This window comes from Squalius cephalus, assembly GCF_949319135.1.
Source record: "Squalius cephalus genome assembly, chromosome: 5".
In the NCBI taxonomy this organism is placed as follows: domain Eukaryota; kingdom Metazoa; phylum Chordata; class Actinopteri; order Cypriniformes; family Leuciscidae; genus Squalius; species Squalius cephalus.
The window spans coordinates 19,558,729-19,576,408 of record NC_137126.1 but is presented as its reverse complement, the minus strand read 5'-3'; the positions used below and the strand labels follow the sequence as shown (position 1 = coordinate 19,576,408).

Genomic DNA, 17,680 nt, shown 5'->3' with positions numbered 1-17,680 from the left:
GTTATTATAGCAAATAAAGTTTTAAATATGGATATTTTTCTTACAAAAACCCATCGCTTCAGAAGGCATTTATTAACCCCCTGGAGCCGTATGGATTATTTTTCATGAGGGATGGATGCATTTTTTTGGGCTTCAAAATCTCGCCCCCATTCATTACCATTATAAAGCTTGGAAGAGCCAGGATATTTTCAAATATTACTCTGATTGTGTTCGTCTGAAAGAAGAAAGTCATCAACACCTTGGATGTCTTGAGGGTGAGTAAATCATGGTATAATTTAAATTTTTTGGGTGAACTTGCTTAGACTTATACCACCAGCTGCCATGTTCCAAACACCAGCTTGACCACTGGTGTGAGCTTGTTTTTTCTTTTCTACTTCTACAAAAATGAATTAAAACTTGTGCTTACAGATTTTATTTTGAGAGGCTGCATAATACAATAGCCTATACAGGCAATTGTAGAGTTAATGTGGTAAACTCTTTTATTCATATGAAGCTAAAGCTTTAATTGATTTTCCATAACTCATCTGCCGTAACACTCAAACTGGCAAGACTCAGCAGGGATGTCAAGCCAGATTATTCCTGTAAATGTTTTTTTTTTTTTTTTTTGGCAGGACAGATTGTTTGGTTAAAGGCAATCAGATTGTTAAAGGGATAGTTCACCTAAAAATGGAAATTCCTTCATCATTTACTCGCCCTCAAGTTGTTCTAAACATGTATGAATTCTGCTGAGCACAAAATAAGATATTTTGAAGAATATGGATTACCAAACAGTTGAATTCCCCATTGACTTCCATAGTATGAAAAAAAATATTTTATTTTGTGCTCAGCAGAAGAAAGAAATTCATACATGTTTGGAACAACTTGAGGGTGAGAAAATGATGACAGAATCTTAATTTTTGGATGAAATATGGGTGAACTTTAAAGTGTGCCATGATTATTTCTGTGTAAACATCCTCAGCTGCCACTTTAAAGTAAAGTTTAAATGAAAATAATAAATGTAAAATCAAGAACAAACTTTTTTTTTTTTTTAACTTCCTTTAACCATCTGTACACACAGACTGACCAAAAACCAAAGCATCCTCCCATTATTTACCATTATTAACAAAGAGCTTTTTGGAAAGGTTTTGATCTGACATCCTTACAGCAATATGGCTACATTCCGGTAAAAGCACAGAAGCGTTCTGGAGGAGGTGCTTGGTCACACCTTATATAGAGAGAGACATCTGAAAAAAATCACTTGAGCACCAGTCTGGTTCTTGTTGATCTGCAGGGAACAGACATTTCTGTTTTGACGGCTACTGGTCAAGCCTGAATTAGGGGTCAGAGCAGAAACGACTTTTCCAGGAGTAAGGGTGGAACACTTAACTGGATTTGTGACAAAATAAATCCACAATGGGTATTTGGACAAGAATCATATTCAGTTTACAGTTAATTTTACAACTCCTTGATACAGTGAAAACTCAAGGAATTGGTAAGTCCTTAAACCTTATATTTAACCATTTGTACACTGTAAAAAAATATATGATCAATAAGTTATGACAACATGTATTTTTACATTGCTTTAACTCATCAAAATAAGCAATTTTCAACTTATGCAAGATTCAGCTAATTTTAAGTCAAATGTAATTTTAGTTTAAATGACTTAAACATCCAAGTTGATTAGGCTATACTTAAAAATTTTAAGGCAGCATCAGAATTTCTTTAAGATTCTAGCCATTTTTATTTTTGCATCAAAGAATCGTCAAGTGATTCGTCATTGAATTAAATGTGATGTTGTAGTAGAAAGTGTTCATTCACTCCATAAATCATTCACTCCATAAATGTCATAAATTGTCTGGAATTCCCCCAGCATGCAGTGTGATTAACAAATCTGAAAGATCTGAACACTATATAAAATAACCATTAGTCACACACAGGTCAAATCTACCAATGACCTCATTGGATACTTTCCTGAGCTTTCCTGCACAGAGAAAATACAAAAAAAGTGCAATGACATTTATGACACTCTTAAAACCATTATGTGAAAAACATTTAAAGTCCCCATGAAATCAAAATTGAAGTTCTTTGGCTTTTAGTATGAATATGTTAGCCTTACTATTATCTATAAGGTAGTGTGCTCCAAAACAATGACACAATTCACATTTAGAAGATACAATCATTCAAAACATACATATTCCACCAATATGGATCATTGATTTTGATGACATCTCTGCACTTCAGCTTCTCATTATATTTTCTGTCCAATCAAATGCTCTCTAAAGCGACCTGCCCCCTACACTATAAATATACATTGAAGCTGCAGCTAAAATTGGTCACTTGTTCACACATTTGCTATTTTCTACATGGTGAACTATAGGGGATAGGGTCCGGTCCAGAGACACGATAGCACAGAGCAGATCATATGCGAGAGTCTGCGCATACCAGAAAACATGGAGGAGATTAGGAGGAGAATTGCAGCTTTACCGAGCTCAACGGCTCTGGCCGGGCTGTGATATAAATGAAACGCTATTGGGTACTTTAAAAAAGGGAGGGAGCTTATCGATATGTCCCTCCCTGTCTTCCTGTTTCAGTGGAAATTACGTCAACAACACATTGAATAATGCTGTGCATTTCAGGGAACTTTATTACTATTATTATTTATAACTTTAAATAATCTGAAGAACCTTTTCCTAAGAAGAACCCTTGGTTCAATGGATGTTAAAGGTTCCTCTTGGAACCATATGAATTGAATATGAATACGAGTGTACACAAATGAATAAAAAAGCATCAGGACCAAATGCAAAATGTGACACAAATGCAAATTTTGCAGTTTATGATCTTCTGGCGTCACCGGATTGCTTACCTGACCTTCTGCAAGGAGGAATAAGGGCAAAGAATATGGACAACGTTTTTATCCTTGCGAGCCTGCAGCTGCAGAACAAAGCTCCAACACGTGTCTTCCGCATCTTCAATGCTGCAGATAACACAGATTATTTTGATTTCACTGTTCAGGGGAAACTCAACAAAGGTTTGTCTGATCAGAGCTCACCAATGTGCTTTGTGTTCAATGGCTCAATAAATACTTGACATGTACACCTAACACTCTTTCTGTTGACAGTCATTTTGAAATATCTGAAAAGCAACGGAAAGGTTGGGACAACAAATTTCGGTAAAGTGGCACTGACAGATGGTCAACACCACCACATACTGCTCCACTTCAGTGGGCTGCAGCAGGGCACCCCCACCACGGCTCTCTATGTGGACTGCAGACTGGTGGAGAGAGTGCAGGACGTGCCGCTGGCCTTTAAATCACTGCCACAGGGCCCAAAACGAGTCACACTGAAGACCCTGCTAACCTCAAGCCAGGTAAACCAAAAAAGATTGAACAAATAATAGAATTGTTATGATGAGTTTATATATGCATACAGCAAGTATAATCTATGAATAAACATGTAGGCTACCTGTGTCACAGGATAAGCTGTCGGACCTCAGACTCGTGCTCGATGAGTCTATCGAGAATGTCGTGGAACTTCAGGACTGCAGTGAAGAGAAAGAAACACTGCAACTACTAGGTGCAACTACTAGGTGTACTAGGCTAGTAGTCTTATACAGCTATAGTTTTGTTGAAGTCTTAGTTTTCCCAAAAGTGAAAATTATGTCATTAATTACTCAAACCCTTAAGACTTTCGTTCATCTTTTTAATGAAATCTGAGAGCTTTCATTCCCTCCATTGACAGCCTAAGCAACTAACACGTAGTAAAGGCATCATAAAAGTAATCCATGAGACCCAAGTGGTTTAATCTCAATTTTATGAAGCGACACAAGTGCTTTCTGCATAATTTACCAGTTTATTTATACAAAATATTAATCTCCAACGCGCGTTCACAATAGCGAGAGCAGAGCAGACTTGCGCGTCGACACAACACACATGTGCGCATGTTCACGAGAGCAACACGTTGTTGCGTGAACGTGCATTAGAGATGAATATTTTGTAAATAATTTTTTTTGCACAAACAAAGCTCTTGCGTCACTTCATAAAATAGAAGTTAAATCACTGGAGTCACGTGGATTACTTTAATAATGTCTTCTTTACTACCTTTCTGGGGCTTTAAAGTAGTACAGGCTGTCAAAGGAGGGACAGAAAGCTCTCAAATTTTATCAAAAAGATCTTCATTTGTGTTCCAAATATGAACGGATTTTTGGAATGACATGAGTGTGAGTAATTAATGGCAGAACTTTCATTTTTGGGTGAACCAACCCTTTAATAATTGATTATTTGCTTCTAGTACAGAAAATATCATTATGTTACATTTCTGCAGGAACAACCTCAAAGATGGAAGCTGACCCAATGTTTGAGCTCATGCGAATGATCCAAGAGTTGAAACAGAAGGTGGATCAGCAGGTAACTTTAAATTGTGTGGGAAAATAGTTCCTTAAAGGGAGAGTTCACCCAAAAAGAAAAATTCTCTAATCATGTAATTACTGTAATGTCATTCAAACCCGTTTGACTTTTTTTTTTTTTTTGTCTATGGGAGAAATATTGATGTGTCGGATTCATGAACAAATTGCTTTTTCGAGTCTGATCTTTTCACTGACTTAGTTGATCCTGTCAACAGAACTCCTCATTCACAGCATTAGTGACCAGAAAAATTATTAAAAATGTTCTACAAAAGTCACTCAATGTAATGAGGGTAAATAAATGACGACAGACTTTTCATTTTTGGGTGAACTATCCCTATAGTTTCTTCAGGAGAATAATGAGCATGTGTTTTCATAACAGACCAAAGAAACTGCTGACCTGAGAAAGACTATCTTGGAGTGTGTTCCATGCAGTGGTAAGATTTTTTTCTATGAAGATATCAAACCGTTATAATGAGAAAACATTAAAAGTCATGTCTGTGCTCAGTCAAGTACGAGTCAATTAGTAGAAGCTTTTAATGAAGATGTTGAAGTAGTCAGACAGGTGAACTCAAGTGTTGTGTTAATTTTCAAATGCATTAGGAACGGAAGACACAGTTGGCCACCTACAAAATAAACCACGGTCCAAGTGTGGACCAGGGGTCTGTTTTACGCCAGCCATGTGTATCGAAACAGCTGAAGGTGTGAGCTGTGCACCCTGTCCTGAGGGCTACACTGGAGATGGAGTCCAATGTGATGATATAGATGAGGTTAGATTTAAGATTCAGCCTTTTTTTTTTTTTTATGTTATTGCCAAACATTAGTCAGAATTTAATAATATGAACAAACTAAACAAAACCTCAACTTGTTCGTTATTATACAATATACTATTATTTATGACTTTCTTGAATCAAGTTTTGCTGTCTAAATTGTTCATCTATCCAAACATCATTTCCTGTATAAGTATATCTACTAGCTCAGACTGTTCAACACATCTGATAAGGTTTTCTACTTAACTGATGAACAATAAAACTCAGGAACACATAATGATTTATTAACATTTCATCAGGGTTTCAATAGGGGTTTTATTAGATGAATTATTGTTTAAACTGTTATGTAGGTTCTAAGGTAATTTTCCTGTTGTTTTATAGAACTTTTCACAGATCGCTGTGCAACCGTGTGACTTAAACGTCATTATACTACGTACTAAGCATTTTTTGTTGAACACCATAAATCAAGCTAACCTTATTCACTGTTCAATTTTAGTGCCAGTTCAACCAATGTTTCCCTGGTGTACGGTGTATTAACACTGCGCCAGGGTTCAGATGTGAGATGTGTCCACGAGGTTTCTCTGGCCCAGAGATCCAGGGTGTGGGCGTTGACTATGCTCAGGCAAACAAACAAGTGCGTATTTGGAACAATGCAAAGCTTCATTTAATTTTTATTTACCACTATATGCAAATGTATGTGTATGTACACTACCATTCAAACGTTTGGGGTCAGAAAGATTTTTAATTTAAGTTAATTAATACTGTTATACAGCAGGGATGCATTAAATTGATGTAAATTGACAGTAAAGACAAAAAAATGCTATTCTATTCTATTTCTATTTCTATTCATCATTGAATCCTAAAAAAAATAGTTTTTTCAACATTGAGCACCAGCATATTATCCTGATTTCTGAAGGATCATGTGTAGGGATGGGTATCGTTAAGGTTTTAACGGTAGGCCTATTACTACTCTTATCGATACGGTACTTTAACGGTATTCTTATCGGTTCTTTTTGTTATATTAAAAAAAAGAGAAAAAAATAATTTAGAACATAATTAATATTGCTTTATATTTTGAAATGTTAAATAAATATCTATAGCAAAAGAAAAAGCAATGCTTTAACTAAACAAATAAAACATGTACTGTATGTTATGCAGAAGGGTGCAGGCTTTTGTGTTTTAGGCCCTGTTTACACGAGAACGCTCGCGGGTGAAAACGTAAAAATATTTTATCAGATGTGCCTTTCGTTTAGACGGCGACGGCGTTTTTGGGGCTTAAAAACGCAAAAAAGTGAAACCACCCTCCAGAGTGGAAATCTTAAAAACGCTCCACCGTCGCGTTCCCGTCTAAACGGTAAAAAACGCAAAAGTCTGCTAGACAGTGAAGGCACCGATCAGTGCTTCACACTGCCACCTAGCCGCCTGGAGAGCACACTACATTGAATTTCACACACTTTTGCGTCACCATATGCACGCAGATTTCCCCCACATAACGCTCGTCTAAACGCAGAATAAAAAGTGATCACTTTTGCGTTTTCTCTTCAGATCGTTTCCGTGTAAACGTAGCCTTATATACAGAAGACATAGGACACCAAAAACACAGTACAAACACATGGTCAAAAACCCCCAAAAACAAATACAATAAAACAAATACACAAATTATATACCCAGTGCTTTAATTTCAGTAATGTCTACTGACATTACTGTTCAGGAGTAGCCTAATATGGGCTAAAAAGACATCTAATAAAGTCAGATGTAAAATAACACTGCATAGTTTATCATAGATAGATTAAAGCTTATAAAAGCCAAAATTATTCATCCAAGAGCTGTGACTGATTTTCTCTTTGCCTTTTGTTGTTTGATTCACATGAATGGAGCAATCGTCAGCAGGTTTATTAGACTGCTGCCTCTTTAAGACCAAATGCAGATCTAATCATACGCATCATATTTTCTCAAAACTATTTACGTCCATTTAAGACATAAACTCTATTTAAGTGAATAAATTGTTTAAGTGAATCTCCAAGCCATTTTTACATATTTGTGTGTATATTTGATCGTTTAGATGCGCACACGAAGCCCAAAATATACGTTGCTTGTCTCGTTGCGGTGTGTTTCGGAGCGCGCGCCGCATTTGGAACAGCGTCTTTGCGTCAATTTTTGTACTTTTAATAGCCTTTTATCAAACGCGTCCCGCAATTTAGCAACAGTAGACTGCATTTTACAACAATCACCGATCGTGCAGATTCTGACGTTACGTTTGGGTTTTAGGGAGAATTAAATGACAGTGCACCGCTGTGAAGGGAAGGAAGTTGCGCTGGAGAGAATGCGGCTTTAGTTTTTAATGGTTATACCTCAAGTAGGCTATCTTCTTTTTTATAATCATTGGAAGACAAAATCTAAAATAAAATTAGTTTGATATCAAAGATCTAAAGTGTAACCGTTTTAATGTTTAGTTCTGTCCTCATTGTCACTCATTAAGCAGGGCTGTTGTGTTGTGCGCGCCGTGGCTCCGCGTGAAAGATCGCTCTCTCTCTCTAGCAAAAATGCATCACAGACAAAGGGTTCAATATTATTATATATAGAAGTGGCTGGCGAGATTAAATTTGCAAGATAATAATTTCTTAATAGCAATAATATATAGCACGTGTACTTTCTTAATTTCTCCAGTACCGATAGCAGAACCGATAACGTCCGAGCTTATCGATCCAGCGGTCTTTCAAAATTCAGAACCGGGGCCGTTTAATACCGGGTTTCGGTACCCATCCCTAATCATGTGACACTGAAGACTAGAGTAATGATGCTGAAAAATGAGCTTTGCCATCACAGGAATAAATTGTATTTTAAAATGTGTTCAAATAGAAAACAGTTATTTTAAATTACGATAATATTCCACAGTATTACTGTTTTACTGTATTTTTGATCAAATAAATGCACATTGTGAGCATAAGAGACTTCTTTCAAAACTTATTATCGATCCCAAATGTATGTGTCGATCTCCTTTATTTAATATTGTAATACGATTTTTAAAAGCACCCCCTAAGGTTTTTAATACTGTGATGTACAGTATGTCATGATTGTAACAGTTGTTACTCCAATTGCATGTCCAAAAACAGTATTGCAATGATACTCATTGAGAAATTTTTCAGCATTTCTAATAAAAAAGTAGTGATGTTAGTGCAATACAGTGATTAACAGCAGATTTATCCTTTTTTATCAGATCTGTAATGATATTGATGAGTGCCAGGTGGACAACGGTGGCTGCACACCCAATTCATACTGCCATAACACAGTGGTAAGATAATAGCCTAACTATCACCCATTATACTAATGTGACCTGTGGAAAGCACAGTAAATATAGTTAAATGTGAACATTTTGCTTTCTTGTAGGGTGCGTTTCACTGTGGGAACTGCAAGACCGGATTCACGGGTGACCAGAAAACTGGCTGCAAAAGCACTGGCCCGGGCACTGGGCCTCCTGTATCTGACAGGCTGTGTGGGAACGGCCAGCCAAATCCATGTGACATCAACGCAGAGTGTGTTGTGGAGAGAGATGGGAGCATCAGCTGTGTGGTGAGACATCAAGCATTCAGACAGATGTTTTATTTACTATCATGCTTAAGCAGTTGTAATTTCCATGCTTTTGATCCATTTAACATGCTTCAATATCTTGTTGCTTTTAGTGCAAAGTTGCCTGGGCAGGAAACGGCTATGTCTGTGGAAAAGACACAGACATTGACGCCTATCCAGATAACAAACTTCAATGCAGAGATGGAACCTGCAAGAAGGTGAAATTCATACTCATATTCATGTTATTTCTGTTAGAAATGTACAATAATGTTCAGTTTGCTAGCATTAGTTAATGCTTTAGATATCATTAACTGACAACGTTTAACAATTTTCAATCAAATATATACTACCATACAAAAGTTTGGCATCAGTAAGATTTGTTGTTGTTTTTGAAAAAAATATCTTATGCTCACCAAAACTGCATTTATGTATTTAAATGTTTTGATCAATTTAAATGGTTAAAATGAAAAAATCTTAATTTCTGTCAAAAAATCGTACTGATCCCAAACTTTTCAATGAAAATGAATAACATTTAATAACATTTGTGCAACTTGAAATTATTACAATTTTGCATCATTCAATTAACATTAACCAAGCTTAAGAAATGCTGAAATTTATTGTATTAATTAATTAACCTTATTGTAAAGTACGGAAGAGGATTAGGGCCAAGCAATAATAAAAAAAATAAAACCATCTCAAGATTAAAGTCATTATAATGCGAAATTAAACTCGTTAAATTTCGAGAAAAAAAACTCGAAAAACAATCTTGAGAATAAACTCATTAAATTTTACGAGTTTTTTCTCGAAACACGACTTTATTCTCGAAATGTAATGAGTTTATTCTCAAGATTGTATTTCGACTTTTTTCTCGAAATTTAACGAGTTTTTTCTCGAAACAACGACTTTATTCTCGAAATGTAATGAGTTTATACTCAAGATTGTATTTAGACTTTTTTCTCGAAATTTAACGAGTTTTTTCTCGAAACACGACTTTATTCTCTATTTAATGAGTTTATTCTCAAGATTGTATTTCGAGTTTTTTCTCGAAATTTAACGAGTTTTTTCTCGAAACACAACGACTTTATTCTCGATATTTAATGAGTTTATTCTCAAGATTGTATTTAACGAGTTTAATTTCGCATTATAATGACTTTAATCTCGAGATGGTTTTATTTTTTTATTATTGCTTGGCCCTAATCCTCTTCCGTAATAAAGTGTTTACCAGTTTATTTTATTTTTCATTTTCAGGATAACTGCATGTTTGTTCCAAATTCGGGCCAAGAAGATGCAGACAGAGATGGGAAGGGAGACGCCTGTGATGAGGATGCAGATAGTGATGGCATCCTTAATGATCAGGTACAGATAACACATCATTTCATAATGACCAATTCTTTTCTTGAACTGAAAAGCTCCCATCAGTCCCTGCATGAATGTATTCCTTCAGGACAACTGCTGGTTGGTACCTAACATAGACCAGAAGAACAGCGATAAAGATCTTCATGGTGACGCTTGTGATAATTGCAAAAACGTGGAAAACCAGGACCAGCGGGACACAGACAAAGACGGACTGGGAGATGCCTGTGATGATGACATAGATGGGGATGGTAATTTAACTCAGCTTATATTTTGTCAAAGATCAACTTTTCCATACTTTTTGCTCACATTTTTCCATGTGCCATCCGGCTGTTGTGTGGCCGAAGACTTTTTGTTGTTGCAGAAATGGGGTGTTATGTTTTGAATAACCTTTTCACCCTTTGGGCCTGTTTTTTATCTGGATTTTCCTGTGCTTAGATCAATTTTATGAGGAGAAACAGAAGCTTCTGTGCTTTTAAAGCTCTTTAGCTTGCTCGGGTCATGTAAAACTGAAGTGACATGTAGCTGTATAAACAGCGTCTATAAGGCACCACACTGAAAATATTGTTTCAAATGAACAATTATTTGTTCCAGTCTGAAAAGTGTAAAATCAAGCCCAGGCAGCTCTTGACATTTACCGTCTGCTCATCAAGGCAGAAATCCAGACACTTGACTTGATTCTTTATAGCTTGGTCATGTCTCCTTTAAGCAACCACATTTCCACCAAGAACCTGAGCCGAGCCAAGAGCTGCTGACGCGTGGAAACAATTCCACAGAAGTCCTTCTGAAACACTGCCACCCTGTGACATAACCCAACAAATCGTATACAAAGACATCACTGTACCCAACTCTATAACACCGCAATACATTTCTCCTGATGGAGTTTGCTCCATTCAATGACATTTTCGACAGAACGTCTCTGTTTACCTTTGTATGATACTTTATTTTATACCCTGGCTCTTACTCATCTGTTGATGAACTACTGAGTGCATACTTGTACTGTCTGTACTTCTGATAGGCTTGAAGAACATCTTGGATAACTGTCAGAGGGTTCCAAACCCAGACCAGAAGGACAAAGATCATGATGGCGTTGGTGATGCATGTGACAGCTGCCCTGAAATGCCAAACCCCAACCAGGTGCCAAACAACATTATTACTTACTACCTGTCTCTTATTCTATTCTATTCTATTTTAATTATTGGATATTTGAGGATGCAAGTTTTCCCCTATTGTTATATTTCTTATTACTTTTTGTATAATTCTAACTTTAAACCTAATTTAAAAGGATAGCACTAGACTATGGCAAGTATTTATTTTTAAAAAGAACTGTTTCTTGAAGAACGCTTGCCTATCTTTATTTTAGGCACTTTATCAACTGTTCATCTCAAAATTAATACTTATCCATTTTTCATACCAGGCTCATAATAGTTCATTTTTAAAAATACTTGAAATTCAATAAACATTAACTGAAAAAATCTAATTTCAGCTAGTTTCCCAGGCAAAATGTCTCATTTTAATTTAGTTTAACTTAATGCACTAAAATAACTAAAACTGAAATAAAAGGGAGAAAAAGGGGGGAATTAATAAAAAATGTCTAGATTATGTATGTAACCCTGATTCCCTGAGAAGCGGATCGAGACACAGCACCATAGAGTTGATGATATGGGGAACGCCCTCAGCTTCAACGGTGTCTGAACACTTGTACCAAACAAACCAATTTTATTGGCTGACGGCAGTCTATGATGTCAAGGCGCCTACAAAATACGTCATCAACTCTTTTGTCTGAAGGATGCTGCGTTGACAGGCTCGTCCCCCTTCTCAGGGAACCAAGGTTACATACGTAACCTAGACGTTCCCTTTCAAAGTGGAACTTCGACGTGGCGTCATGGAGTTGATGCTAAGGGGAACCAGCACCCTTTGGATATGCAATAACAAACGGAACTGAGGGAATTTTGTGAAAAACCTATCATAATTTCCATTCAACCTGCTCTACCCTAAAGTGCATCTTGACAGCAGCTCATGAAAGGGAGCATGACCCTCCTGATGATCCTCCTGTGTTTGATTAACATTAAACCTAGTTTTGGAAATATATCCTCGTCTCCGTCTGTCTTCCTGCAACCACCCGTGACACCTCCAAGGGGGAGCCTTATCCTTACTCCTACTTGGGGAAGGAGAGAAATGAAATTAAGCGAATGCAGCGTGCCCATAATTTTCATTACCAAGACTCTAGACCCCAAGGAAGCCGCAGAGGAGCTAGGCCCTACTTAAAAACCCCAGTGTAACCTTTGGGAAAGCAGCTCATACCCTGCTTTGATAAAAGGTACTTTACCTAAGATCCGCTACAGCTAACACTTTGTGGCTCAACCCTAATATAACGTTTCTCTAGAAACGAGCCGAATAGCTGGCCCTGGTGACACCAGGGAAATTGGTTTCATCTCTGTCACCACCACTTCTACCAAAGAGGCAGGGCGTCCTCAGACATAACCAGTCAGAGAGTTTCATGGTAGAAACATTGTAATGTCTAATGGTTGGCTCTTTCTGCTCAATTCCTATTTAGTGACAGATGCTCATAAGCGTGAGTCAATCAGGAATGCAACATAATTCACATTTCTCTTTGACTCACCAGCACTGCTAAGTGTACTGGAAGGAGATTTACTAAAAAGACCAATAACCACAAATTAAAAAGAGGGTCGTTGTAAGGATTACCACGACCACTTGCAAAGTTATTACTACTAAACCAGTACATGATGAATTGACACAAGATCTCAGCATCTCATCGTGGTCAAGCAGCCACCCCATCCTTGTGACTCTGTCTCCAAGACAAGTCAGAGGGCTTAGAGGAAGCCGAGGGTTTGGACTTGGCCTTCCGGAGACTAAACCTCCTGAAGGCAGCGGACTGCGCTCTCGCCTCCTTAAATCTCTTTACCACCGTCTCAACGGAGGTGCCAAAGAATCTGGAGTGCGAGATCGGGGCATCAAAGAGGAAAGACTTTTTGACAGATTTAGCCACAACAAGTGTCTCTCCATAACTCTCTCGTGAACTTAATATTGTGAGTAATTTAAACTCATATTTCTGTGTTCATATTTGTTCTGTAAATTTACATGCTAAATAAACTACATTTAGCATGTGCCATGAGCGCTGTGGATTTTAACTGAAATTGGTAAGATTAATTGTTTCCAGAGCTGCAACTTAATTTTTTTGAGAAATCAACTTAAAAATGTGCCTTTGTGTTACAAATTATGAAGTTCCTGCAGTTTGTTGGTTGAACATAATTTTATTCCAAGTTGTCATAACTCAAAAAGATTAATTTTTTTTGTTAAACCAACACATTACTGGCATAAAAACAGACAAGACAAACACAATACAACGCAGATTCGAAGGAACTAGCTGTTGCGTAAATGTGTGGGCCGGTCAAATTAGCAAAAGAGGTCCATTGTCAAAAGCATAGAGATGTAGGAAGCACTGTTCACACAGAAATTATTTCTATGCATGGATTCCGACTGGATGTCGCCGATGAAATTTCGCCAATTAATGGTAAATGTGACCGCACCTTAATGTGCATTATTCAATTTCTTTTTTTCTTCTGTATGTTGTATATTTCATTTTTAATATTACTATTTTAATCCTGTCTTCGGTTTTCTTTCAATTAGTCTGATGTTGACGATGATCTTGTAGGAGACACTTGTGACACAAACATTGACAGGTAGAGTCTGCTTTACTTTTTACCTTGACGGTCAATATAAAACAAGTTTATAACTGAGGTCTTTGTTCCAGTGATGGAGATGGTCATCAGAACACCAAAGACAACTGCCCCAGCGTCATTAACAGCTCACAGCTGGACACCGATAAGGATGGGCTCGGGGACGAGTGCGATGATGACGACGATAATGATGGCATCTTGGATAATAAAGATAACTGTAGACTGGTGCCAAACCCAGACCAGAAGGATGAAAACAGTACGCACAGCAACATTTTCTTAGTAGGATGCCATAACACAAGTTATTCACGCAAAATGTTTCTGGTCTACTTTTATTTTATTTTAGTTAATGACATTTATTTGTTTAAGTGTCCAAATAACTTTTGGGGGCACTGCATCATAATGTGCTGATCATAAAAGACCACTGATAAAAATATAAATCAGGAAAATATCTTTCTTTTGCTCTTCCACTTTGACAGATGATGGGGTGGGTGACATCTGCGCTGGAGACCTGGACAAAGATCACGTGATAGACACGATCGACATCTGCCCTGAGAATGCAGAGATCACTCTGACCGACTTCAGGGAATATCAGACCGTGGTTCTGGATCCAGAAGGAGAGGCTCAGATCGACCCCAACTGGGTTGTTCTTAATCAGGGGATGGAGATTGTCCAAACCATGAACAGTGACCCAGGACTAGCTGTTGGTGAGCTTATTTGACCCAAACCATTCAAAAACAAGAAAATAATATCAAGCATTTCCATAGTGAAAAGACCAGCTAGATAGCCCAACACCAATCCAGCATGTGCCTGCCTGGACCAGCATGGAAATTCATACTGGTCTTACTGGTCATCATTTACTCAACGAAGATTTTTAGAAAAATAATCCATCTCTGAGTCCAGATAATGCAAGAGAACAGGACCCTCAAAGCTGACACTTCAAAAACCATGCAAAACGAACACGATGGTAACCCATACGACCCCAGTGACCTTCTGATAGGTGACAGCATTGTAAAGCACTATGCCAGCACATTGTGAAGGCTGAAGTTAGCAAGCATTATGAAGATCACACAAGGACCGTCACAATATGCTGACCTTTACTTTAAGTGCAAATTCATGGACGTCGCACATATGAAGACATTGAATCAGAAGACTTTGAATCATCCACTGTGGTCGTACATGGATTACCGTCATGTTCGTTTTCTGTGGTTTTTGAAGCATCAACTTCATATGATGCAAGTCCCATCCACTTGCATCATATGGACTCACAGAACTGGATTATTTTTTCTAAAAATCTTTGTGTGTGTTCCACAGAAGAAAGTGGTTGAACTTTAGTATTTGAAAATCTGGGTCAGAACATGACACAATCTTACCACTCACTACAGGATACACAGCATTCAGCGGCGTGGACTTTGAGGGAACCTTCCACGTGAATACAGTGACCGATGACGACTACGCGGGCTTCATCTTTGGCTACCAGGATTCCTCCAGCTTCTATGTGGTGATGTGGAAGCAGACGGAGCAGACATACTGGCAGGCGGTGCCATTTCGAGCTGTGGCTGAGCCTGGCATTCAGCTTAAGGTCCCGGGCGCTCTACATCTCTATTACTGTCTGTCTGAATGCTCAGCGTGTGCTTTTACCATTACCGCTGCTCCGCTGAGGCCTCGGCAAATCTCGAAAAGTGCTTTTGGCCAAACTCTGAAGTGTGCAAAAATACTTAACTCATGTTAAATCTGAAACCAAATCATTATTTTGCACTTCAAGTAAGTCGCAATTAGATTTGATTATTCGACTGAAGACATTCATCAATATAATGTGCATTTCTAGGCTGTAAAGTCTAAAACTGGGCCTGGAGAGTTCTTGAGGAATTCACTGTGGCATACTGGAGATACAAATGACCAGGTGCGTTTGCTGTGGAAAGACCCTCGTAACGTGGGCTGGAAGGACAAGGTGTCGTACCGCTGGAATCTGATGCACAGACCCCAAGTGGGATACATCAGGTTAGATGCTGTAAATATTGGAGACTTCAGAATTTACTGGAGAAACAATTCACTGAAGCAAAGCAACATGTTTTTGGTTTTTCTCTGTTTTGGCACAGAGTTAAGTTCTATGAAGGTACCGACCTGATTGCGGACTCTGGAGTTGTTATTGACACCAGCATGAGAGGGGGACGTCTCGGTGTGTTCTGCTTTTCACAGGAAAATATCATCTGGTCCAACCTGAGATATCGCTGTAACGGTGAGTGCAGTGCTCAAACAATACTAGAGGAACAGGTTGTATTTTCAGTTTATCTTAATTTATGTCTTTTGGCATTAACAGACACAATCCCTGAAGACTTTACAGAGGAACAAGGCCAGCAGTAATGAAACTAAGCTGGGAAGAAAGAGGAGAGCACTATAAGTGGTAAAACACCACGTTTACTACACAAGAATGCTTTTCAGCCAAAAAGAGCAAAGCCTGTGTGCTACGACACTAAACACTCACTTCAATATCAATAAAGTGAATAAATAAATGCACATTTTCAGGATTTGTGCTTGCACTTTCTGGAGATTGTCATTGAGCTGTAATATTTAAGTGATAGTTCACCCAAAACTGACAATTTTGTCATCATATGCTCACTGTTGTGTTGCTCCAACCTTTATGAAAAAGAAAACCCACTAAGTCAGTAAGAACTCATTTTTTAAAGAATGTAATACTTTTATTCAGCAAGGATGCATTCAATTGATCAAATTTGACATTAAATACATTTATAAAATATTTATATTTCAAACAAATGCTAAACTTTCTATTCATCAAAGAATCCTGAAAAATTATCAGTTTCTACAATAATATTAAGCAGTACAATGCTTTTCAACACTGATAATAAGAAATGTTTCTGGAGCAGCAAATCAGCATATTAGAATGATTTCTGAAGGATCATGTGACTCTGAAGACTGGAGTAATGATGCTGAAAATTTAGCTTTGCCACCAGGAATAAAATCTTACCCTTGGTTTCACAGACAAGGCTTAAAGGAATAGTCCATTTAAAAAGGAAAATCCGGTCATCATTTACTCACCCTCAAATTGTTTCAAACCTGAATTGAAACGGTAACCAGACAGACCAGACCAGCCAACCAGAGTTGATGGACCCCAGTGACTTCCATGGTAGGAAAAAAAAAATACTATGGAAGTTACTGGGGTACATCAACTGTTTGGTTACCAACATTCTTCAAAATATCTGAGATCAGCAGAAGAAAGACATTCATTCAGGTTTCAAGTTGATCCCAAACATTTTATTTTCCATACTGCAATAGTTCATAGTGACCATGGATGTAAACTTTAAAAAAAAAAAAAAAAATTCCTGCAAATGTCCCATACAACTGGTCTGCTCTATTTGAAGTGTTCTGTAGTCATTGTGTGAGGAACTGACTGAAATTTAACACTGATTTAAGCTCAATGAAGGTAGTTTGAACATAACATTACACCTTCAATTGTATACACAAGTCATTTTATCATATAGTACTGTTAGTTAGTTACTTTTTTATCCACCACTAAATAACAAAATTCTGGTTTTCATATATTAAAACATTAAATAAAGCGATAGACAACAGTATTTTATTAATTTGTATTTTTTATTGAAAGAACTGGAAATACCAATAAAAACACTAAAAAGAATATAGGTTTGATCCTGCAACAGTTAAACTCATTTGACCCTTCATAAAACGTGTTGAAATAATGAGAAAAAGTAAATAATAATAATAATAATACAAATTGAGGCATATAAATGAGGAAAAGAATTGTTTTAAACTTACTGTACATATTTTTTGGATTATAATAATGTTTTCATGCGAAATTAGTGAGAACAGCACAAAGCGCAAGATTACTTTTGCTTGCAATACTATGAGTACACCTAGTGGTCATCTTTACAAAGGACT

The 17,680-nt window shown here is 37.4% G+C and overlaps 1 protein-coding gene across 1 annotated transcript; it reads left to right on the top strand.

Moving 5' to 3' along the window:
• The first annotated feature begins 1,235 nt into the window (after positions 1-1,235).
• Positions 1,236-16,282, top strand: thbs4a (thrombospondin 4a). Its single transcript, XM_079873277.1, has 21 exons — positions 1,236-1,471; positions 2,810-3,007; positions 3,098-3,345; positions 3,452-3,551; positions 4,299-4,381; positions 4,760-4,814; positions 4,981-5,147; positions 5,644-5,781; positions 8,365-8,439; positions 8,535-8,717; positions 8,828-8,932; positions 9,963-10,070; positions 10,159-10,318; positions 11,086-11,204; positions 13,719-13,771; positions 13,843-14,024; positions 14,245-14,472; positions 15,151-15,347; positions 15,594-15,766; positions 15,865-16,004; positions 16,086-16,282. The coding sequence occupies exons 1-21, from the start codon at positions 1,393-1,395 to the stop codon at positions 16,127-16,129; spliced, it is 2,835 nt and encodes a 944-aa protein (XP_079729403.1). The 5' UTR covers positions 1,236-1,392; the 3' UTR covers positions 16,130-16,282.
• Positions 16,283-17,680: the final 1,398 nt, after the last annotated feature.